Source organism: Bison bison, unplaced genomic scaffold (assembly GCF_000754665.1).
Source record: "Bison bison bison isolate TAMUID 2011002044 unplaced genomic scaffold, Bison_UMD1.0 scf7180017863875, whole genome shotgun sequence".
Taxonomy (NCBI): Eukaryota; Metazoa; Chordata; class Mammalia; order Artiodactyla; family Bovidae; genus Bison; species Bison bison.
In genome coordinates this window covers 63,244-87,801 of record NW_011494447.1, presented here as the reverse complement: position 1 = coordinate 87,801, position 24,558 = coordinate 63,244, and the positions used below count along the sequence as shown (strand labels likewise).

General features: G+C 48.2%; 2 protein-coding genes and 1 long non-coding RNA gene across 3 annotated transcripts in view; 2 read left to right on the top strand and 1 right to left on the bottom strand.

Moving 5' to 3' along the window:
- The window catches only part of LOC104984102 (olfactory receptor 13A1-like), a 1,014-nt gene extending 573 nt beyond the window's left edge, over positions 1 to 441 (top strand). Inside the window, exon 2 of the mRNA XM_010833715.1 lies at positions 1 to 441. Coding sequence (XP_010832017.1) covers positions 1 to 441 — 441 coding nt within the window.
- Positions 442 to 3,024: 2,583 nt separating this feature from the next.
- On the bottom strand, positions 3,025 to 12,635 carry LOC104984100. Its single transcript, XR_824710.1, has 3 exons — positions 12,413 to 12,635; positions 8,104 to 8,146; positions 3,025 to 3,059 (listed from the first exon to the last, which is right to left on the bottom strand). It is a non-coding gene; the product is annotated as an uncharacterized LOC104984100 (long non-coding RNA).
- A 402-nt stretch (positions 12,636 to 13,037) lies between these two features.
- Positions 13,038 to 23,727, top strand: LOC104984098 (cytochrome P450 2E1). Its single transcript, XM_010833713.1, has 9 exons — positions 13,038 to 13,256; positions 14,189 to 14,348; positions 17,430 to 17,579; positions 17,857 to 18,017; positions 18,471 to 18,647; positions 19,641 to 19,782; positions 21,666 to 21,853; positions 22,333 to 22,474; positions 23,149 to 23,727. Exons 1-9 carry the CDS (start codon positions 13,080 to 13,082, stop codon positions 23,337 to 23,339), a joined length of 1,488 nt encoding a protein of 495 aa, XP_010832015.1. The 5' UTR covers positions 13,038 to 13,079; the 3' UTR covers positions 23,340 to 23,727.
- The last annotated feature ends 831 nt before the right edge of the window (positions 23,728 to 24,558 follow it).

The following is a 24,558-nucleotide window of genomic DNA, read 5'->3' as shown; positions in this document are numbered from 1 at the left end:
ATTATCGCACACTTCTTCTGCGAGATCCCCCCACTCCTGCTGCTCTCCTGCAGCCCCACACTCGTGAATAGCATCATGACTGTGTTAGCTGATGCCTTCTATGGAGTCCTCAACTTCCTGCTCACCCTGGTGTCCTATGGCTGCATTGTCGCCAGCATCCTGCGCATGCGCTCGGCTGCAGGGAGGCGGCGGGCCTTCTCAACCTGCTCCTCCCACCTCCTGGTGGTCTCTGTGTACTACTCCGCAGTGTTCTGTGCCTATATCAGCCCGGCCTCCAGCTACAGCCCTGAGAGAAGCAAGGTGTCCGCAGTGCTCTACACGATGCTGAGCCCCACTCTGAACCCCATCGTCTACTCTCTGAGGAACACGGAGGTTAAACATGCCCTGGGGAGACTTGTGCAAGCCCTTCTCTGCCCTGAGGTCCGTGGGCTGCCTCCCTGAGACCAGCTTGGAGGAGAAAGAGCTGGCTGTCATCCTCTCAGTACCCTTACCCTTGAGTTGGGGCCCTTTGCACCCAACAAGTCCTCAGCTGCAGAGCTGTAGACCCAGGTCCTGGGAGGTGGCCTTCTTGTATCCAGGGAAACGTCTCTCCACCCCTGGGTGGCTTCCAGGAACCTGACCCTAAACCTTCCTCAAGGTTCTTCTCAACTCAGCTTTTCCTTGGTTGTCCCAACCTGCCACACAGTGCTAGTTCCAGCTGAAAGGGCCACCGGCTGTATTTTCTCACATTCTGTGGTCTCTGCACAGACCCTCCCTCAGTGCACAGTTGGCTCCTGATCTTCAAGTTACCTTGCCACCTCCTTCAGCTTCCTTCATCTTCCCCAGCAGCCCCTCCTTCTGCCCCTGCAGCTGGTTACCTGGCATCACATGGCGGGTCCTGCTTTACCCGGGCCTTTAGAGCCTGTCCCCACATCTGCCTGGAGCCCACATAACTCATCCACATTCTACTTGGCCTCACACAGCCTGTGTCGTGTGCTACCTGGGCCTCAGGGAACTACCCCCCGTTTTACCTGGGCTCAGCATCCTGTCACCTGTTCTGCTTGGCCACACACAGTCTGACCCCTAATCTACCCGGCCTTACTCAACCTTCCCCGGTTCTACTTTGAATCCATGTAACGACTGTCTCTTTAGCCACGTCTTAGTGCTTCTTCTTCTTTTTTTGCCTGTACCACGACCTTGTGGAATTAGTTCCTCAACCAGAGAATGAACCTAGGCCAAGAGCAATGAAAGCACTAAGTCCTAACCACTGGACCACCAGGGAATTCCCTACATTTTAGTTCTTGTTCTTGGCGTTTCATAGATCAATAATAGGTCCCTTCAGATAAACATGTTCAATCAAATAAAACTTCCTTCAGAGAATGTAGGGAGATTGATGTTTCATTCCCGGTCTTTCTTCTATTCTAAACCTTTTCTCATTGAGGCAACATCAGTAAGTCTTAAAGTGGTCATATATCATGAAAGAAGAAAACAAAGAAATAATGAAAAGTGTGAGTGTGCAGCTTGGAGTTAAAATAAAATGCCAGTGCTCATATCAACAACCAAAAAGTCAGGCTTTTTGAGGCCAAAGGCAAATCCCCAGGGGAATCTGAGGCTGGTGCCCAGACAAGAGTGGTTTCCCCACCCCAGGAAAGATTGGAATTCTTGGCCCTGGAGAAGCAGAGCAGGCATGCAGGTGGAGGGTCCCTTAGCAGGCTGGATGCCAGCTGCATCACAGCCTGGGGATATGAGGTTGGAGAGGCCCATGGTTTACCCCCAGAGTAGGGGAGCCTGTGTGGTCAGCCTTACCTGGAACTCTTTCTGTTCAACAGTAGAAGTGACTGTTTTCTGGCTGTCCATGGCTTAGACTTAGTAGTGGAGAAACTTAACATTTTCTAAGGAAGGGATGAAAAATAACAGAGAGGGTGTGGGCCTGAGAAGTCCTGTTCCTGAGTTGAGGAAACTCTACTTCCTCTCAGTTTCTGTCCTGGTTTCCGCTCAGACAGAGCAAACCATTCACAGACAGCATCAATCTGTGCACCACAGTTCAAATTACATGTAGGAACCATAAAGCCTAGTTAACTGTCCCGGGATGATTAATATCTATATGGGAAAAACAAATTTTATCCTTAGCCCCTACCACATGCAAAAATCAGTTCCACATGACCTAATATGTAAATATGAAAGGTAGAACTTTAAAAATGGCAACTAGCCTTCTGATCTTTCTAGGGCAAAGACAGATTTTAAAGTCAAAAAAGTGCTAATTCCAAAATAAAAGACTGATAATTTTAAAGTATCTGTTTATAAGAAAAATTCGACAAATAGTGTGAAAACATAGCCCAAAGAGAAGGAAAAATCATTGCGATACATAAAACTTTAGATGGATCATTAACTAGGACACATATACATTCCCACAGACAAAGAGAGAAAGAAACCACAAAAGAAGAGTAAGTACACGAGTAGGCATTTTACAAAAGAAGATACCAGTTTGATGAATAAACATAAAGAGATTCTCTACTTCATTCATAATCAGAGAAATGCACATTGGGACCAGGATTGACGACCATTTTGTGCCTGTTAGATGGTAAACATTAAAAAGTCCATTAGTACTTAGTGTTGCAAATGGACAGGACCACTTGGACAGCTGATAAGAGTTTTTGTTGCTGTTCAGTTGCTAAGTCATGTCCAACTCTTCCCGACGCCATGGACTGCAGCACCAGGCTTCTCTGTCCCTCACCATCTCCCAGAGTTTGCCCAGGTTCATGTCCATTGATCGGTGATGCCATCCAAGTATCTCATCCTCTGTCACCCTCTTCTCCTTCTGCCTTCAATCTTTCCCAGCATCAGTGTCTTTTCCAATGAGTCAACTGTTCGCATTAGGCACCCTAAATATTGGAGCTTCAGTTTCAGCATTAGTCCTTCCATTGAACATTCAGGGTTGATTTCCTTTAAGGTTGGCTGGTTTGATTGCCTTACTTTTCAAGGGAATCTCAAGAGTCTTCTCCAGCACCACAGTTTGAAAGCATCAGTTCTTCAGTGCTCTGCCTTCTTTATTGTCCAGCTCTCACATCCATACATGACTACTGGAAAAAAAAAACATAGTCTTGACTATATGGACCTTTGTCGGCAAAGTGATGTCTTTGCTTTTTAACAGGTTGTGCTCGTGGTAAAGAACCCATCTGCCAATACAGGAGACAGAAGAGACACAGGTTAGATCCCTGGGTTGGGAAGATCCCCTGGAGAAGGGCATGAAAACCCACTCCAGTATTCCTGCCTGGAGAATTCCATGGACAGGGGAGCCTGGCAGGCTATAGTTCATGGGGTCACACAGAATCAGACACAACTGAAGCAACTTAGCACTCAGATTTGACACAGCTTTCCTGCCCAGAAGCCATCATCTTCAAATGTCATGGCCACAGACACCATCCACAGTGGTTTTCGAGCCCAAGAAAAGAAAATCTGTCACTGCTTCCACCTTTTCCCCTTCTATTTGCCATGAAGTTATGGGACCAGATGACATAAGTTCACATGCTTAGAAGTCACATGGTGTCATGGATCATGTAGCCCTTGATACACCTGACCTAGGGATGCTCTTGCAAAGTGTTCCAGGAAGCATGCGTGAAAATGGTCTGAACAACACTCTTTGCAGCAGCAGAAACATGGGAATGATCTGAGGGATAGTGGACCTCCCTGGTCACTAACTGGCACCTGCAGCTCACAAGCTGCATAGAGGTTATGATGGAATCATGTCTAGAAACACAAAAGTAAGAAATGAAGCAGTACAAGAAATAAAACTATCGAGAAAATTAGAAGGGAAGTTTGGGGCAGTGGTCACCTCAGAAGGGAGGCATGGGGATAGGCAGGCAGATGCAGGTGGAGGGGATGTGGCAGTTCTGGTTAGCAGTGGATTGCTTGGTGTGGATTATGTTTTTATACCTTAATTTACATTAGGCATTCCTTGTACATTCTTTTCAACTTAGCAGTTAAAATATCTAGGTTAGTGACCACACCATCATGCTTATCTGGGTTATTAAGGCATTTTTTGTTCAGTTCTTCTGTGTATTCTTGCCACCTCTTCTTAATCTCTTCTGCTTCTGTTAGGTCCTTACCGTTACTATCCTTTATTGAGCCCATCTTTGCATGAAATGTTCCCTTGGTATCTCTAATTTTCTTGAAGAGATCTCTAGTCTTTCCCATGCTACTGTTTTCCTCTATTTCTTTTCATTGTTCACTTAAGAAGGCTTTCTTTTCTCTCCTTGCTATTCTTTGGAACCCTGCATTCAGTTGGCTGTATCTCTCCTTTTGTCTTCTCTTCTTTTCTCAGCTATTTTTAAGGTCTCCTCAGACAACCGTTTTGCCTTGTTGCATTTTTCTTTGGGATGGTTTTGGTCATCACTGCCTGTACAGTGTTACTTTATCCATAGTTCTTCAGGCACTCTATCAGATCTAATCCCTTGAATCTATTTGTTACTTCCACTGTATAATCATAAGGGATATGATTATCATTCATACATGAATGGCCTAGTGGTTTTCTCTACTTTCTTCAATTTAAGTCTGAATTATACAATAAGGAGCTCATGATCTGAGCCACAGTCAGCTCCAGGCTTTGTTTTGGCTGACTTCTCCTTCTTCTGTTGCAAAGAATGTAATAATGAATCTGATTTCAGCATTGACCATCTGGTGGTATCCATGTGTAGAGTCATCTCTTCTGTTGTTGAAAGAGAGTGCTTGCTCTGGCCAGTGCATTCTCTTAGCAAAACTCTCTTAGCCTTTGTCCTGCTTCACTCTGTACTGCAAGGCCAAACTTGCCTGTTACCCCAGGTATCTCTTGACTTCCTACTTTTGCATTCCAATCCCCTGTGATGAAAAGGACATCTTCTTTTGGTGTTTGTTCTAGAAGGTCTTGTAGGTCTTCATAGAACCATTTGACTTCAGCCTCTTTGGCATTAGTGGTTGGGGCATAGACTTGAATTACTGTGATGTTGAATAGTTTGTCTTGGAAATGAACCAAGATCATCCTGTCATTTTTGAGACTGCACCCAAGTACTACATTTGGGACTCTTTTGTGGACTATGAGGGCTGCTCCATTCCTTCTAAGGGATTCTTGCCCACAGCAGTAGATATAATGGTCACTGAATTAGGTTTTCCGATTCCTGGTCATTTTAGTTCACTGATTCCTGAAATGCTGACGTTCACTCTAACCATCCCCTGCTTAATGCTCTGGATAACCATGATGGTGTGATCACTCACCTAGAGCCGGACATCCTGGGATGTGAAGTCAGGTAGGCCTTAGGAAGCCTCACTATGAACAAAGCTAGTGGAGGTGATGGAATTCCAGCTGAGCTATTTCAAACCCAAAAAGGTGATGCTGTGAAAGTGCTGCACTCAATATGCCAGCAAATTTGGAAAACTCAGCAGTAGCCACAGGACTGGAAAAACTCAGCTTTCATTCCAATCCCAAAGAAAGGCAATGCCAAACAAAGTTCAAACTACTGTACAATAGCACTCATTTCACATGCTAGTGAGGTAATGCTCCATATCCTTCAAGCTAGGATTCAGCAGTACATGAACTGAGAACTTGAAGATATATAAGTTGGATTTAGAAAAGCTTTGTTCATAGCAATGTTTCCTAAGGCCCACTTGACTTCACATTCCAGGATGTCAGGCTCTAGGTGAGCGATCACACCATGGTGATTATCTGGGTCATGAAAATCTTTTTTGTACAGTTCTTCTGAGTATTCTTGTCACCTCCTTAATATCTTCTGCTTCTGTTAGTTCCATACTGTTTCTGTCCTTTATTGTGCCCATCTTTGCATGAACTGTCCACTTGGTATCTCTAATTTTCTTGAAGAGATCTCTAATCTTTCCCATTCTATTGTTTACCTTTATTTCTTTGTATTGATCACAGAGGAAGGCTTTCTTATCTCTCCTTGCTATTCTTTGGAACTCTGCATTCAGATGGGTATATCTTTCTTTTTATCCTTTGCCTTTAGCATCCCTTTTTTTCTCAGCTATTTGTAAGGCCTCCTCAGACAACCATTTTGCCTTTTTGCATTTCTTTTTCTTGGGGATGGTCTTGATCACCGCCTCCTGTACAATGTCACGAACCTCTGTCCATAGTTCTTCAGGCGCTCTGTCTATCAGATCTAATCCCTTGAATCTAATTGTCACTTTCAGTGTGTAGTTTTAAGGGATTTGATTTAGGTCATACCCTAATGGTCTAGTGGTTTTCCCTACTTTCTTCAATTTAAACCTGAATTTTGCAATAAGGTGTTCGTGATCTGAGCCACAGTTAGTTCCTGGTCTTGTTTTTGCTGACTGTATAGAGCTTCTCCATCTTCAACTGCAAAGAATATATCAGTTGGATTTTGGTATCGACCATCTATCTGGTGACGTCTGTGTGTAACCAAGGACAATCGCTTCAGGCGGTGTTTTCCCTTTTTCCTCTGTCTGGTGCCCTCTGGTGGGTCTTACAATGGCTGGTCCCCACTCTGAGTCCATCCTCCTTCCACAGCCACCACTGTCCTCAGCAGATTCTTCTCTTGTCATATCAACCTCGCACTGCCCGCTCCCCCACCGACCCCTCTGGCCATTCCCCACTGCTCTGTGCTGGCATCGCCTTTGGAGTCTTAGAAAGCTGCAGCCACACCCCTGGAATCCAGGAGGGCCCCTTCCTCCACCTGGTGGGTTAAAACTTCTGCACACAAGCAAACAGTTTTGCTTGATCCACGATCTTAAACAGCAGCTGTGAGATGAAGGTAGAACCAGGGACAGATAAGAGAGCACATTGCTTAAGCTCCCCAGCCCTTTGATGTGAAGAGTTTTGTTCCTGGTCCAAGCCAGCTGGCCCTTTGTACCTGGGAAATTGTGTGTTCTCTGCTTTTGTTTAACTTGGAAGAGATTTTGGCTTTTGTCAAGGTCATTCTTTTTAGCCCAGAGTGCATTAAATATTACATACTTGGCTGCCCACATTTTTATTTGTCTGTTCTTGATCCTTTTACATACAAAGTAAGAGGGAATTTTCAGGAGAGCTTCCCTAAAGCAACTCTTTGAGCATATTTTCAACTCAGTCTCTATTTCACTCCCATCTTGCTTATCCATTGCCTTTTGGGCACCCAGAGAAGTAATATTGTACTTTTCACCTCTTTGGTCTAAGGATTCATGACTGCTGGGTTGCCTCTTAAGGAAATTTGGGGATAGCTATATGTCCTTCCTGTGAGTAGGAGGGAAGGGAGAACCAGTGCATTACATCAACCTGATAGAAAGTACTGTTGCCACTGAATCTACTGCTCAGAGGAACTTGGCCCATGGAGGAAGGTCAAGGAGCCTGTGGGGAGAGGCCACAGCCCAGCAGCTGTCTTGTGGGGAAAAGGCTCACTGGATATTCCAAACGTGTCCTCCATCTTCTCCCCAGAAGCCCTGGCTGAGTGTAAATTTACACTTCAAGGAGCAGGAATCCAAGAAATACAGGATATGATGTAGAATTAGCAGGCAAAGAGACCAGTAAAGTGGATATTTAAATGCAAATACTGACTTGATAAGATGGCTATAAATATTCATGCAATTGTAAAAGTTGACTTACAAAAACAGAAGAAAATACATTTGGACAAATCTAAAGCTAGTGTTATGAAACTAAACTTCCTAACATTTGGGAAGGAGTGGTGTATTGCTTGGAAAAGAAAGAAAGGAATAAAGAAAGAAAGAGAAGTCGCTCAGTCACATCCGACTCTTTGCAACCCCATGGACTATAGCCTACCAGGCTCCTCAGTCCATGGAATTTTCCAGGCAAGAGTACTAGAGTGGGTTACCATTTCCTTCTCCAGGGGATCTTCCCAACTCGGAGATCGAACTTGCGTCTCCTGCATTACAGGCAGACGCTTTACCTTCTGAGCCACCAGGGAAGATCCATTGCTTGGAAAATAGATAAGAAAAGTATGCTAAAGGTCTCTTTTTGCTCAGATTAAATGATATTGATTAACTCCTCAGGTTAATAAGTCTATGTAGTTTTAGACTTAAAGGTAATCATTAGTAGAATATCAACAGGACACAAATACATCAAAGCATCAAGGAAGAAAAGGAACAAACAAAATATGACAAACTCAGCAAGTGATAGGGAAGGATATATACCATTAAGCCATATTCACCAGCAGTCACAAGAAACGTGATTCTCCTGTTAAAAAGAAAAATTTTTAGTTATGTCAAAGCTATAGGATGGTAGATGCATTTCTCAAGGACAACATGACATAGAGATACTTAAAATGCTGGGACAAACAAAAGAAAATACTTGGTGATAATTATCAAAAGGGACAAAAATATGTTTATGCTGCTAAAAAGTACAATTCAGTAAAAGACAAATCACCAGTTTTAATGTGGATTGAATGTATCAAAGTAACTTTTCAAATAAAGCATCTTTTAATAAAATATGATTATAATGTGAAAAATCAGCACACTAACCCTAACTTAGAAATGACAAGACATGATTCAGTTCATCATCAGTTCAGTCGCTCAGTCATGTCCGACTCTTTGCGACCCCATGAACTGCAGCACGCCAGGCCTCCCTGTCCGTCACCAATTCCCGGAATTTACCCAAACTCATGTCCATTGAGTCGGTGATGCCATCCAACCATCTCATCCTCTGTCATCCCCTTCTCCTCCTGCCCTCAATCTTTCCCAGCATCAGGGTCTTTTCCAATGAGTCAGCTCTTTGCATCAGGTGGCCAAAGTATTGGAGTTTCAGCTTCAACATCAGTCCTTCCAATGAACACCCAGGACTGATCTCCTTTAGGATGGACTGGTTGGATCTCCTTGCATTCCAAGGGACTCTGAAGAGTCTTCTCCAACACCACAGTTCAAAAGCATCAATTCTTTGGCACTCAGCTTTCTTTATAGTCCGACTCTCACATCCATACATGACTACTGGAAAAACCACAGCCTTGACTAGACGGACCTTTGTTGACAAAGTAATGTCTGCTTTTTAATATGCTATCTACGTTGGTCATAACTTTCCTTCCAAGCAGTAAGCGTCTTTTAATTTCATGGCTGCAGTCACCATCTGCAGTGATTTCTGAGCCCCCCAAAATAAAGTCTGTCACTGTTTCCATTGTTTCCCTATCTATTTGCCATGAAGTGATGGGACCAGATGCCATGATCTTAGTTTTCTGAATGTTGAGCTTTAAGCCAACTTTTTCACTCTCCTCTTTCACTTTCATCAAGAGGCTCTTTAGTTCTTCTTCACTTTCTGCCATAAGGGTGGTGTCATCTGCATATCTGAGGTTATTGATATTTCTCCCAGCAATCTTGATTCCAGCTTGTGCTTCTTCCAGCCCAGTGTTTCTCATGATGTACTCTGCATATAAGTCAAATAAGCAGGGTGACAATATACAGCCTTGATGTACTCTAAGACATGATTAAAAAGCAATTAACAGAGACAACAGTATAACGTAAACATTTGGTAATCTCAAAATGGAGTTCTTTTCAAGCATGATCTAAATTCCAAAAACCATAAAGGAAAAGTTTTGTCTTACTTTCTTAATTGAGATGATAATTGTAATCTTTATAAATAATTGTTTAACTTCAATAACCTCATGCAAAATGCTGGACTGGATGAACCACAATCTGGAATCAAGATTGCTGGGAGAATGATCAACAACCTCAGATATGCAGATGATATCACTCATATAGCAGGAAGTGAAGAGGAGTAAAGACTATTGATGAGGGTGAAAAAGAAGAGTGGAAAAGCTGGCTTGAAACAGTATTAAAAAACGAAGAACACGGCATCTGGTCCCATCACTTCATGGCAAATAGATGAGGAAAAAATGGAAACAGTGAGAGATTTTCTTTTCTTGGGCTCCAAAATCTTATTAAAAAGTAGAGACATTACTTTGCTGGCAAGGGTCCATAGTCAAACCTATGTTTTTTCCAGTAGTCATGTACAGATGTGAGAGTTGGACCATAAAGAAGCTGAGTGCTGAAAAATGGATGCTTTCTAGTTGTGGTGCTGTAGAAGACTGTTGAGGGTCCCTTGGACAGCAAGGAGATCAAACTAGTCAATCCTAAAGGAAATCAGCCCTAAATATTCACTAGAAGGACTGAGATGCTGAAGCTGAAGCTGCAATACTTTGGCCACTCGATAGGAGGAGCTGACTCATTGGAAAAGACCCTGATGCTGGGACAGACTGAAGGCACAAGGAGAAGGGGACAACAGAGGATGAGGTGGTTGGGTGGCATCACCGACTCATGGAGATAAGTTTGAGCAAACTCTGGAAGATGCTTGAGGACAGGGAAGCCTGGTGTGCTGCAGTTCATGGGGTCACAAAGAGTTGGACAGGACTTAGTGACTGAATAACAATTTCAGTAAGTCCTTTACATATTGTTTTACTTGTGATTTCTCTCAAAGTTTCAAAGTCCAGTTAATTCCCTAACAATTTAAAGTATCCCAGGGACTCCCCTGGTGGTGCAGTGGATAAGAATCTACCTCTAGTGCAGAGGGCATGGGTTCAATCCCTGTCTGTGAAGATTTCGCCTGCTGTGGTGCAACTAAGCCCATGGGTCACAACTTCCGAGTCCACGCTCCAGGGCCCACAGGCGCAGCTAATGAGCCCCTGTGCTGCAGCTGCCGAAGCCCGTGAGCCTAAAGCTTGTGCTTCGTAAGAAGACAAGCTGCCACGGTGCGAAGCCTGTGTACCGCAACCAGAGAAACCTGCGTGTAACAACGAAGACCCAGCGAAACCAAAAATAAATAAACAAACAAAAACTTTTAAAATAATTTCTAAAGTATCCCGGACAATAGAAAAAGATGAAGATAATTTCAATTGTTTCCAAAGTTAGCACAACTCTAATAGAAGAACATGATAAGACATGAGAATCTGAAGCCCAATTTTACCTATGGATGTAGATGCAAAACTACTAAAGCTACTGTTCAGCAAGTTGAAGCATCAGCACGTAAAGAAGTGTGGCTCCACGACACTCCTGGTTGGGAAGCAGAGCTGCAAGACTGCGCGTACATGAAACAGTGTGTTCATCCAGCATCGTACCAGCAGATTTAAAAAGAAAAGTCCTAGGACTGTCTCGGTTAAAAAGGTATTTTACTATCTCAATACCCATCCCTGCTAAATACTCCTTGTTAACTAGAGAAAGAAGAACATTGTCCCAATATGGTTGCCTTTTTGCCACAACCAATCAACCACACACTTGATGGAGAAGTACCCATTCCTGCCAGGCAAGGGCGAGGCCACCTCTGTCATCCCGATTAGTCAACATTGTTTGAGATGATGCAGGCACCTGAATGAGATATAAGACAAATAGAAAAGACTTTCTTCTGAAAAGATATACTCAAAAATTTCATTACCTTATACAGACATCTGTGCCTGCATTTAGAATTTGTTGCTTGGCCGTCCCAGAGCATTTCCACAGAGGACCTGGAATAGCGGGGCCTGGCCCCAGAGCACGTGCTGCACCCCAGGAGGCCTAGGCTCCCCTGCACCGCCCTTAGGCCCCTTCCAGGATGCACACACTCAGATGAGCTGCCACGTGCAGTTATTTTGGCCTGTGGGAGCCATGGGGCCTGGTTTGCCTCACACACGTCCTGTCCTCATGCCCACCTGTCAGGGCTTGAACTGGAGCCCCAAGGAAGGCTGACCCTTCCTGACCCTCCAGCACCAACAGGAAGGACAAACCAAAAAAAAAAAAAAAATGCTGTGTGGACACATCTGCCTGGCAGGGTGGAAGAAGAGGACAGAGGGGTCAAGGTGGCTCTCTCTCCATGCTGGGGACGGGGCCCTGCCATCCCACATCAGCCCCTGGGGGGGGGGATGACCGAGCACACGCACCTCGACAGGGCCCTCAGCCCACCAGCCCACGGGCACAAAACAGGCCCTAGACTCCCGCCAACGTCAACGCCCCTGCACAGCACAGGGAGATACAAGTCAGACACCAGTAACATGGCTGTAGTTCTGAGTACAGATCAAGGGACACTGCTAATAGACTGGGAGGGAGAGTGGTTTAGAAGTCAGTGTGTGGAATGCAGCCTCAGTTTTAAGTATATGCAAAGCACATGTTCTACCACTGAGCTACACCCCTACAGAGGTGATTTTTGTTCTTTTTTCCTTCATATTTCGTATTGTACATAGAGATGGATCACTTATTCAAAAGTATAAAATTAGAACCTGTTAATTAAGATCTTCCTATGTCACCAGATAGAGGACAGAATTAAATCACACAGAAAACCTCTGTAAAATACCCAGAACATTATAAAAGAAGCAATTTGGAGCTCTGTGGTGTCCTGCACAAATAAATATAGGACATTTTAAAACACAAAGTCTACTCAGCTCATTGATTTTAACATACACAATAAAAATTCTAATATTTTTGATTTTAGAATTTGACAAAATGCTTCTAAACAGTAATTATCCCCCAATTTTCTATAATGAACATGTACCTTTTTTAATAGTCAGAGATTAACGTTTTCACAATGGGTCAACTCTTCTTTTTTCCCCTCTACTGAATCTGCCAGTTGATTTGACAAAGTGGACTAACATTCGGGTGCTGAATTTTTCTTCTCTGGCCAGGAGTTTGGCTGCTGGTGATTCAGTACCATTGGGGCTGCTCAGACAAAACTCTTGCTCAGGGGTTGAGAATTGCACCAGGAGGTCAGGCACTTTGATATGGAAATGATCGGCACAGAATTGATGTTGCCTTACATAAATCCTATCAGAAACAAACCCATGTAAATAGGACCTTACTCCTCCTTGTCCACCCAATGCCAAAGGGAGGACAGGCCCCCACCCCACACTCTGACCTATGGGCTGATGGAGCTCCCCTGGATGCTGTGTTTACTGACACTGGTGCAGGTGTCAGCAGCCAGTGTTAGCAGAGCCCAGGCATGGCCATGTGGGTTCCCGGATAAAGTTCTAATGAGTTGCCACTGAAGGGATCAACCTTTGAAATGATGGCCAACAGCAGCTAATAATAAACTAATGTCTTGGGCTGGGGGATAAGGAAGGTGGCATTGGTCAGCTGCTCACCCTCCTTCTCAAGAATGCATTATAAAAGCTTTGCCTCTCCATGGGAGCATCCTCAAAGTCGGCAGATCCCCCAAGGGCACCATGGCCGCCCTGGGCGTCACGGTCGCCCTGCTGGTGTGGATGGCCACCCTGCTGTTCATCTCCATCTGGAAGCACATCTACAGCAGCTGGAAACTGCCCCCTGGCCCTTTCCCACTGCCCATCATCGGGAATCTTTTACAACTGGATATTAAGAACATTCCCAAATCCTTCACCAGGGTAAGAGAAATATTGTTGATCTGAGGGGGGAGAATTCAGAAATTAGATGTAATATGTGTGCATTCAACTCACTCTCAGACAAATAATAATTCAATACCAGCTTGTTGTGAATCAACTGAATTACCAATACCACCCAAGAGTGATAATCCAAATGTTATGCTACCGATGCAGCTTGCGCATGCTGCTCAGTGGGCACTGGTCATGGTTAACCAGAGGCCCTGCTTGAGCAGTGCTAACTGCCTTGTCGTTGGGTGGCTTGGCAGCCCGGTGTGGCTGTGGCCGCTGCTGTGCAAGGAGGGACCTGCGCTGACACCTGATGCACACCGGCTGGGCATCAGTCTGCAGCTCTCCTTAGGTGCCAAAGAACAGGAGGAAAAGTGAGGTGTTTGACCCCTACACACACCTCTTACTGCATTTGTTGTGACCAGTGAATGAGCTCATAACTCTAGAAGCTAAATGCGTTGATGAATCTATTAAAAGAGTTAACAAAAGAGTGTCCTAGGGCACAGAGCCACTTTACAAGGCACTGATGAGCGTCACGCTCCAGGGGGGAAGACGGGCTTGGGGACTCTGGACAGTTCAGATCCAGGGTGTCCAACAGCATTGTAGGGTCCAGGACCTTGACTAGGAACAGCAGACTGGAGGTGGTGGGGGCAGTCACGCGGAGAGACCTCAGGAGGACGCGAGGAATCAGCCAGGCCTTCCGACTTAACTGTGTCTGGGAGGGAGGGGAACGAGGTGCAGCCCGGTGCGTGGCCAAGCGTGCCTGCACCGGGATGCGCTGCCTGTGGAAGAAGCCGCAGTGGGGAGGGCCTTCCCCAGGTTGCTCTGGGTTCTCCTGGTCAACAACAGTGGCCTTGGGGATCACGTTAAAGCATGGGCCTCCCCTTGGAGGCAGCGCGGCTCACCCCACGGCCTGTTGGTCTCCGCAGCTGGCAGAGAGGTACGGGCCGGTGTTCACCCTGTACCTGGGCTCTCAGCGTGCCGTGGTCGTGCATGGCTACAAGCCCGTGAAGGAGGTCCTGCTTGACTACAAGAACGAGTTTTCTGGCAGAGGAGAAAACCCTGGGTTCCAGGAGCACAAGAACAATGGTGTGTCCCACTCGGGGTTGGGGTGCTGGGGGGGTGTTGGGGGAGGCCCTGAAGTGACAGTAACAACTTGCTGAAGACAGAAAGGTGATGTGACCCACAGACAAGTCAGGGGATGATTGGTTCATTCAGTCATTGCTCTGCGTGTTTTGATGAAAGCTTGAACCTTGCACACCAGAGTGGACAAGACCTGGAACATCCACCCACTGACCAGCAAGACAGACATATTCATAGAGAAACAGGCCAGAGGAAGCTGCTTCTGCTGTCTGGCCCAGCAGTGCCTGCCTCCACAGACCTTTCCGCCTCCCTGGGTCCCCAGTCTCTCCCGGGAGCTGTTTCCACTCACAGCTTCAACTGCTCCAGGGTGTTGGGGCTCCATCTACTGAGGTCCCTCACCCACGAATGGCACCCACCTGTCTATTGAGGGGGCCTCTGATGTCCCACCCGGGGCTGTTCTTAGATCAGGAAGAGGGCGCTGAGATGTCCCTGTGACCCCTCTTTCCTCTGCCTCTCCCAGTCCCCAGGCTCCAGACTCAAGAGTTCCCTATGCAGGGGAGAAGGCCTGGGGATCTAACTGGTCTTTATTGGAGTATTTTCCAGAGTCCTGACTTCAGACTCTACCATCTGCATCTCCTGGGAGGTCCTGGGAGGGCTGGGGACACTGGCTGGTGGGGGTGCCCCTCCTGCCCTCCCAGCTCTGAGGGCTCCTGGCCCCTGCTGTCCTCCGACCTCAGCCGCTTGTCCTTGGCTGCTTGCTCTCTGGTGTTTAAGTGAGATTCTAAAGCAGATTAGTGTGAAACAGCATCCCTTCTACCACAAAACTTGGAACCCTCACTTCTTCCTGAGTCAATTTTGGTGATGAGCTTCTGGAAAACTCATTTTATGGAGAATTTCCAAACTGATGTGCTTACAGTTGTATATGGACTTCTTGCCTTATTTTTCCAGTCTGCATTTCTGAGGCATTTGATTGTCTGTCTTAGATACTGTGCTTTTGTTTTTCTTCTTAGGAGCTCCTGAAACCAAATTAAGCACCTAAGCTTTGTCATTTACACAGAGGAGGTTTACTGGAGGAGAGCCCTGGGAGGGCAGGAGTTCTGGAGTCAAAGAGCTTTACCATGGTCAGGGGGGCTCAGGGAGGCCTGGTGCAAGTCACGTGCCCCTGGAAGTGGTCAGGCAGAGCCGGCTTCCCCGTCCTGCGGCTGGGACACAAGGCGCCTGACTGCGTCCTGCCTGTGCCACACTGTGGGACACGCACTGCATGTCCACACGGCCTGGGGCTGACCCTGCACATCAGCCAGCCATTGGAACAGGTCTGTGGTCCCCAGGAACAATGACGTGAATGGTCTCGGTTACCATAGTATGGAGCAGCAGCTGCGTGTCAATGTGCTGAGAGGGCCGCCCATCATTTCAGTCAGTCTGCGAGGCTCTGGAAGGGGCGCTTCCTTGCCTCCGTTTCTGCCTGTTTGGTCCCAAACAATGGCGCTCCTCTGGGATCTGTCTCTTTATCTGCATGTCTCTGTGGCTCACCATCTCTGCCTCTGTATCTCTCTTTCTCTTTGTCTCTTCTTACATTTTTCTGTATCTTCTTTTCTTTCTACACAATTCTCCCCAAAACATTTTTAAACTCCCTTCTTCCCTGCCCCTCCGTCCTCAGCCACCTCCTCTCCTCACCACGTGCTCTTCAGAGCGGCCCCCAGCGCCTCTCCTCCCTGCCTTTCCTCTAGCGCCGCAGCCCCTTAGGCCTTGGGGCACAGCCTCTGCCCCGTTCTCCAGCCTCCTCAGCACACACCCCCTGACCCCTGGCATCCTTGCTTCTCCACCCTGTGTCCTGGGCCAGCAACGTGGAGGGCCAGAGCTGCCGGGCCTAGCCAGGCTGAGGGAGTAGACACCCATGAGTTTGGAATGTCCCTTCCCTAGGTGCCCTCTTGGGCTGCTCTGCTGCATACCCAGCTTCCACTTGGTCCATTATACAATGCCCCACAGGAATCGGTGCCAGGACACCTGAGTGCATGACCCTGAGCTCAGTCCTACCTGTACTTTTAACTTGGTGAAGAGTATCTGTAAATGGGCCTCCTCAATGCCCACACACCCGTCAGTGGTCATGCTCTCCATCCGTGGGCTTGTCTGCGTGGCTGCCTCCTTGGATCACACACCTCTTCTCCCAGCCCCTCTGGTGCTTCCTCTGCAGGCCATCCAGGTATCCTCTCAGGCCTGGCCAGACTTCCTTCAGGAAAGACTGGGGCCACGGCCTTCCTCAGACCTGGACATGCAGGCGGGAAGCAGCTTGAGGGCTTCCCACATCTCGAGGTCTGCTGGCTGTAGCCTTGGATGTTAGTAAGGACTTGCTGTGAAGCCACAAAGTGCAAGTCGAGGCATCTGTAACATGAGGGTCAAAAATGACTGAAAGCAATGTTACGTGCCAGCCTGGATGGAAGGGGATTTTCAGAGAATGGAAACATACGTGTGGCTGTGTCCCTTCGCTGTTCATCTGCAACCATCACAGTGGTGTTAATTGGCTGTGCTGCTACTCTCACGCGAAGGTTGCTCAGTTCTGGCCGGCTCTTTGTGACCCCGGGAACTATGCAGTCCGTGGAATTCTCCAGGCCAGAATACTGGAGTGGGGAGCCTTTCTCTTCTCCAGGGGACCTTCCCAACACAAGAAGCGAACCCGGGTTTTCCATAGTGCAGGTGGACTCTTTACCAGCTGAGCCACACACCCTAATACGAAATGTTTTGGTGGTTAAAAAAAAAGAAAAAATCACCAAAAGCAAAATAGCCTCAAAGGAATTAGTCAGGAGGCAGGAAAGAGGCGGGAGGCACTTCTTGGTAGTCAGGCATGGTCCCCCTATCGTGGCGGGACGCAAGACATAGTGAGGGAAGCAAGGAGGCTGTGACTGAGGAGCTTACATGAGCAACAGAGGAAACCAGGCTCCACACCAAAGGCCTCCCTGCAAAGCAGAGCGTTGGTCCCTGTGTGGTCAGTGGGCCCCTCAGTGTTCCCTGCAGAGCCGAGCCCATTACTCCTGCCCTCCTTCTCCTGAGAAAAACGTTTGTGGTAATGGTTCTCCTGCTCCCTCTCCTTAGGGATCATTTTCAACAATGGATCAACCTGGCGGGACACCCGACGGTTCTCGCTGACCACCCTCCGTGACTTAGGGATGGGAAAACAGGGCAATGAGCAGCGGATCCAGAGGGAGGCCCACTTCCTGCTGGAGGTGCTCAGGAAGACCCAGGGTGCGTACAGCCTGGGGCTCACACCCACCCTCCTCCAACGTCAGCCCACAGACACCACTTCACACGGCGGTTTCCCCTCTGATCCTGGGGGTAAGGTGATCACCGAGCGTGTAGCTGGTGTGTCCTGAATCACTGACAAGTAAGGAAAACCCAAGCGGCTCACACTTCCACCACGTCCCAAGAATTCTCACGGTTCTAGAGTGTCTCCTCACAAGACTGGAAATGCCCCTCCTGCCGGGCCCACAGCACGCGCCCTCTCAACGCCCCTGTTTTCCAGGCCAGCCCTTTGACCCCACGTTTGTCGTCGGCTTTGCACCTTACAATGTCATCTCTGACATCCTCTTCCACAAACGCTTTGACTATAAAGATCAGACGAGCCTGAGGCTGATGAGTCTGTTCAACGAGAACTTCTACCTGCTCAGCAGCCCCTGGATCCAGGTGAAGCACTCTCCTCGCTTCTGCCTGTTTTGCACCTTGCTTCAATTTGATGGTTTACAGCAGGAAAAGGATAAGAAGGGTCACTTGTGTGTGTGTGGACAGATGGGCACACAAGACTAGATACCATGAACGCTCCTTCTGGAGACTTCCATGGAGTCCGTGGTTCCACCTAGCTAGCCTTGGGACACTTACTGTTTTCCTCTTTAAATTGATCCTCACTAGACAGGCAGTACCTCTGCCTACGTGCTCGCGTTCCCACCACAGAACTCACACGGCACTCATAGAGTGGTGCCCAAAAAGATACTTTTAGCCAAAATGTTCCAAATAATACAATATTGACAGCCATAAATTTGGGTTTGGAGAAGGTTATTATCCTGGCACACAAAATGCTATTGCATCCAGAAAAAATGTGTATAGTAAGAAAATTCTCTCCTTTCATCCCTCTCTTTCTAGCTTTATAATAATTTCTCAGACTACCTACAGTACCTGCCTGGAAGCCATAGAAAGCTACTGAAAAATGTGTCTGAAGTAAAAAGTTATGCTTTAGAAAGAGTGAAGGATCACCAGAAGTCCCTGGAACCCAGCTGCCCCCGAGGCTTCTTGGACACCATGCTGATAGAAATGGCCAAGGTACACTCACAGTTCGCGGCTTCCGGACCAGGTGGAGCTGAGTCCTCGGCTGTTACGAGATGGGTTTGCAGGGCAGGGGGTGCTTTTTTCAGATTTATATGATGACTTGCACTGTGGTGTCCATGCCGCCCACACTGGGTACATCCTGATGCTCTCAGTTTTACACATATGCACTGGCTTCAGCATGACCTCCACACACATCGACACTCGGCCAGCCTGCTGGGCCACGCGGCACTCTGCTGTCTGTTGAGCTCACCAACAAGATGGCTTCTCTTGGGGAAGCTGTCTAGGGGGTGTGGATTTGGGTGAGTGGGACTTTCACACTGGCTTCCTCCAGCCCATGCTTTTTAACCACTTCTGATCAATTAATGACTGCGTCTCATCTGGGGAGAGGCCCTCAGCATTCCTCCTCAGCACTTAACTCCCAAATTGTGCACGACCTCAGGGGGTGCAGCCCTTCCTAACACAGCCTCCCTGACATCCTCTTGGGTCCCCTCCCAGACTGGCCACACTTCTCTCTCCTTGGCACCACAGGACGCTCTGGAGCGCCACACCTGGCTTCCCTGTATGACTTGCTCCAGTTGTCCGAGAGCCTCCTCCATCTGCTGGGCCCCCTCCCACCCCTCTTCCCATTATAACCTGCTTCCTGGGACTGAAAGGCCCAGCTGTGGGGGCAGTAGGAGCCGAGGGCAGCCCTGCAGGAGCCCCATAGTCAGCCCTGGGCTGCTGGAGGTCATGGCACAGGGCCAGGAAGGGCCTCAGCCCCCAGGAGGGCCCTTGGTGGCATAGAAGGATCGCCAGTCTCTCAGCGCCCCCACAGTCCTTTGCTGGGAGCCTTGGTTCCCTCACTGTGCGATGGAGCTGATGGTTCTGTGCAGGATGGGCCCGAGGAGCGGGCAGGGCGGGCAGGTGCGCCTCTGCTCAGGGACACAGGGTCTCTTTTTCATCCACCTGAAGATGTTTCCTCATTGAGTTCCTGTCTCCCATCCACAGGAAAGACACAGTGTGGACCCTATGTACACCTTGGAAAACATCGCCGTGACTGTGGCCGACCTGCTCTTTGCGGGGACAGAGACCACCAGCACCACCCTGCGATACGGGCTCCTGATTCTCATGAAATACCCGGAGGTTGAAGGTAGGACAAGTAATAGGCCAGGACTCTGGACATTGTGGCTGTCACACGTGGACGGAGACCCTGTGTCCCTCAGCCTGGAACATTCAGGCTTCAGCTCCCTGTCTGCAAAACAGGGAGTGACACTGGGGTCACTGGAGGAACGCTCTGGGGGAAGTGTTCTTGTACATGACAGGCACCTGGCACTCAGCCCTCCCACACCCACGGACACACCCAGATTGCGAAAGAAAGTCCAGTGAAGAAACGCCATACTTCCAGAATCCACTCCAGGACATGATCTGTTTATGAGAGAGTGAACATGTGCTCATCACCCTAAGACCCAGCCTTTCAGGAAGAGCTGGGAGGGAGGAGCAAGACCTCCTGGCTTATCTCACCAGATTGGAAGAGGGATCACAGAAGGAACCTCTGGTAAAGCATTGCAAGTCTGCCTGCTGCCCTGGGTCCAGCCCTCCTTTCCAGGGCTCCTCCCCAGCACCTGGACCAGGTGAACTTGGGGTAGATCAGGCGTGACTTTGGGGGCTGCATGCGCAGAGCGTCAGGCATTAGAAACACCCCCACCGCAGCCTATAGGTGAGCAGCACTGTATGTTAGCAGGCTGGTCAGCACCAATACTAAGGGAAGAGGAGGCAGAGGGGCCATCACCAGTGCTCGGGCCTGGAGCCCCCCACCTTTCACTGGGCTGCCCAGAGCTGCGGTGGGGGTCCCCACTGCAAGGAGCTCCTCACCACCTCAGCCATGCCTCTTGCTGATGATAATAATTTGGTTCCTGCTGTGTGCCAGGTGTGGGCATTAGCCCTTTAATACACTGTGGTCTTGAAGGCTGATGTGAAAGGGCATGAAATTATTACCTCGGGAACATGGGTATGTGACCCATCCAGGGTCAGACCTGCTCCATCTGACTCCAAGGCCTTCACCTTTCTATTGGACAGAAAAGTAAGGGAAAGGAGCCCAGAGTCCACAGAGCAAAGCCCCTATGCATCTGGGGCAGTTTTGAAGGAGCTCTGACCACTCTGTACTAGGAGATCCACAGCCTCCAAAATTGTTTTATTTTATTAATTATGACAAATTTCCAGTATAGAGGAAAAGACAGAAAATAAATATGACAGTCATCTATACATCCATTGCCAAATTTAACATGTTAACGTTTTGGAGTACTGACTCGGAGCTCTTGAAAAGAAAGATTGCAGAGCCAGCCGAGGATGCTCCTCACCTCCCTGGCTTCCCCGCCCGCCCCAGACTGCAGTCTTCCTGGAGTGCTGTGCAGCATCCCATGTAGGGCTTCTTACATTTACCAATTACTAAGTATTTACCATTTGCTAAGTAATACCATCTGTATTGTTATATGTGTTGAAATTTTTTCACTTGGTTACAATACTGCAGGGCGCTGTGTAGTCCTCTCAACATATTACAAAGGCCCACAGTTAACCTCAAACCTAGCAAGGCCAAGCAACTGCCAAAGGCTGCTGTTGCTTTTGCCAGGAGAGGGGCTTCCAGAATCCTTCCTCCAAGGCCCTTCAGGAGTGCGACATGCTTGTCTGTTTCCACTCTCCATTCGCCTCCATACTCCGAAGAAGCATGCAACAAGCCAGCCTGGGGTAACAATTAATACAGTTTTCCTCCTGCTAGAAATCCCCAAGACCCTTTTTAATCCTCTCCTCCTGGCATGGAGGCAAGCACTGGACTAGCCATGACCAGCTAAGAGAATGGAGTCCATAAATAGACATGTAAATGCTGTAGACGGCACGTAACTTCACTGACCTTAGCTCTTGCTGACATGTGCGGGTGAATTACCCAATAATCTGAAGCTCCATAAACATCTACTGGGTCTATGGATGGGTGTTGAGCCAGCTTGGAGTGATGCATTTATTCCATGCATATCTTGGCAGAGAAACTTCATGAAGAAATTGACAGGGTGATTGGGCCAAGCCGAATCCCTGCCGTCAAGGACAGGCTGGACATGCCCTACCTGGATGCTGTGGTACATGAGATTCAGCGATTCATTGACCTCATTCCCTCCAATCTGCTCCACAAAGCAACCCAGGACACAGTGTTCAGAGGATATGTCATCCCCAAGGTCAGATGTGAGCCTGCAGTGCACACCCAGCAGATCAGCTGCCTTCCAGGGAACAGGATGGGGCCAAGGACACCCTGCCTTGGCAGGTGTTGCTGAACACTAAGGGCTGGGCCAGCATCCCTACCTGAAGAGTGCCCCTCCCCCAGCAGGCCTGGCGTGGACCTGGTGACCCCAGAAATGAGGGCTTCTGGGAAGGGGGTTCCTCAGGTGGTGCCTAGGGCTGTGGTGTGTCCCAGAACCAGGAACAGACAACAGTACCATCCAGCCCTGCATGTGTCACTCAGAGAAGCTACTGGCCCAAGAAGATGAGAACTCTCATCACCATTTAGTCATGACTCCACCTGCTATCTGCCCTTAGGCAAAAAACTTCTCCAATTGGAAATGTACCATTTGTCTAATGTAAAATTCAACTGGGGGCCCCAGATGAAAGCCTGTGATATGTTAACCTGACTGACCAAGGTGGCCTGTGTTCCCTCCAGGGCACAGTCGTAATTCCGACGCTGGACTCTGTCTTATACGATAGGCAAGAGTTTCCTGAACCAGAGAAGTTTAAACCAGAGCACTTTCTGAATGAAAATGGAAAGTTCAAGTACAGTGACCATTTTAAGGCGTTTTCTGCAGGTAAGAAGCATTCAGAGGCAGCACCTCCCGTGGGATTGTCCCTGATTCCTACTCTCTGCTCCACATGTGATCTGCATCGTGCCCCTTACCCCAGCCTGACCCAAGCGTGTTCTTCCCTGTGCAGAGAGGTTAGATGACATCTTGTCACTGGAGTCCTGAGATTGAGTTGAGGATGAGTCATTTTTCTCCTTAGATACTTCATTTAATAGAACTTGGTGAACTCTTTCACAGCTATATTGCCTGCTTCTCAATAATTTTAAACAAGGATCACTGAGAAAAACCTAGTACTCGGTCACCTGGACCCGTCATAGGGCTGCCTTCCCTCCCTGGGAAGCCCTCCCCTTGGTGTGCTGTGAGGGAAGGTCTGTGACCAACTTTGTAACTGTAACCCTCAGTGTGAGAGCACTGGCTTCCCCGTGGGCCCCCCTTCTTCCCCTAGGATGTCAGGCTGAGCACTGGCAGAGTCGATTCTCCCAACCTACCACAGGTTTATGCAGTTGAGAGCTGGTGGTTGGGGCCCTGATCCTCCTACACTGAAATCCACTCTGGGCCCCCGTTCAGTGGGTAGATGGGGCCCAGTTCTGCTTCGGTGCCATGACACATGGCCTCCTCCCACCCCCTCTCCCCCTGCTACCTGGCCTGGAGCAGAGTCTTAGTGCCCTTGTCACCTCCAGGAAAGCGGGTGTGTGTTGGAGAAGGCCTGGCTCGCATGGAACTGTTCCTGCTCTTGGCCGCCATCCTGCAGCACTTTAACTTGAAGTCACTTGTTGACCCCAAGGATATCGACCTCAGCCCCATTGCAATTGGGTTTGGCAAGATCCCGCCCCGTTACAAACTCTGTCTCATTCCCCGCTCAAAAGTGTGAGGTGCAAACGCCCTGAAACCCCGAGCTCCCCTGCATCCCCTCTGCGAGGACTCTACAAGCCCAGGCTCCAGAGGGAACCACCTGTGCCAGAGACACTGCTTTCCAGGCCACGTTCCTCAGACAGAACTTGAAATCAAAGTGCAAAAGGATTGTGTCAAACTAATTAAACTAATTAGCACAAACTATGACTTAGCTTGTGTTGGAGTTCCTAGAAATCATGGTAAGTAAGAACATATCAGTATAGTTTAAACTAAACTTCTGAGAAAAATAGAGCTACCCAGTCATCAGAGTCAGTATGTCTTATAAAGGAGTCACAAAGAGGAAAACAGATGCTATTTTGTTGTTCAGAAAAAATAAAATAATATAGCTTTGGCTATCTTCCTTAGGATATGAAGTTCTTCCTTCAGGCTCTCTAGTAGTATCATCCTGTGCTATATTTTAAGACTGAAATATATCTGAAGAGTCATCATAGACATCTGTTATTATCTCTTAAGATTAAAGTCTGACTTTGTGCCTGCAAGGGGAAGTTCTAAGCATGTGGAGACTGGTGTGGAATGAGCCAGAAACTTGGAAATCATTAACCAGCTCCATAACCTGAATCTCAGAAGAATCTGTGAGACAGAAGAATAATTCTGGACAAGAACACTATCCCCATCCACGGGGCACACACCAGGAACCTCCTGCCTTGACTTCCCTGTCAGTAAAAGGGGTGTGAGAGCAGCCTCCAGGGGTGTGAGGGCCGAGCGGGTGTGATGCAGAGCTTCAGAGTGCGGTGCAGTACCCGAGTCCCACGTGTGTCCCAGGCTCCTTAGTAAAGTGAGACACCCCAGCAGTGCAGCCTCGTCCCGTCTCTCATTGACCCTCCTGCTTCTCACGTAGGAGGATCATGTGATAGCATTGTGCCCACCCAGGTAACCCAGGACCATCTCCTGTTCTCAGGGTCCTTACACTAATCCATTTCATATTCAGAGTTCCACCTTCCATGTGAGGTAGCTTACTTATAGCTTAGAAAGAAGAAAGTGGTGTCATGTCCCAAGGAAACCCAAAACCTAGCAGAGCAAATTACAAGATCTGAAAGCCTGAGGATCCCTTTTGGCTTGAAGCTCTGCCTGCTGAAGCCAGTGGGGCAGAGGTCCTACCCTTGATTCTCTGCTGGGCAGGTATCATGCCCCTAGATCTTTGTCAGACAGCCCTGCCTCCAGTACTTCAGACAGGAACA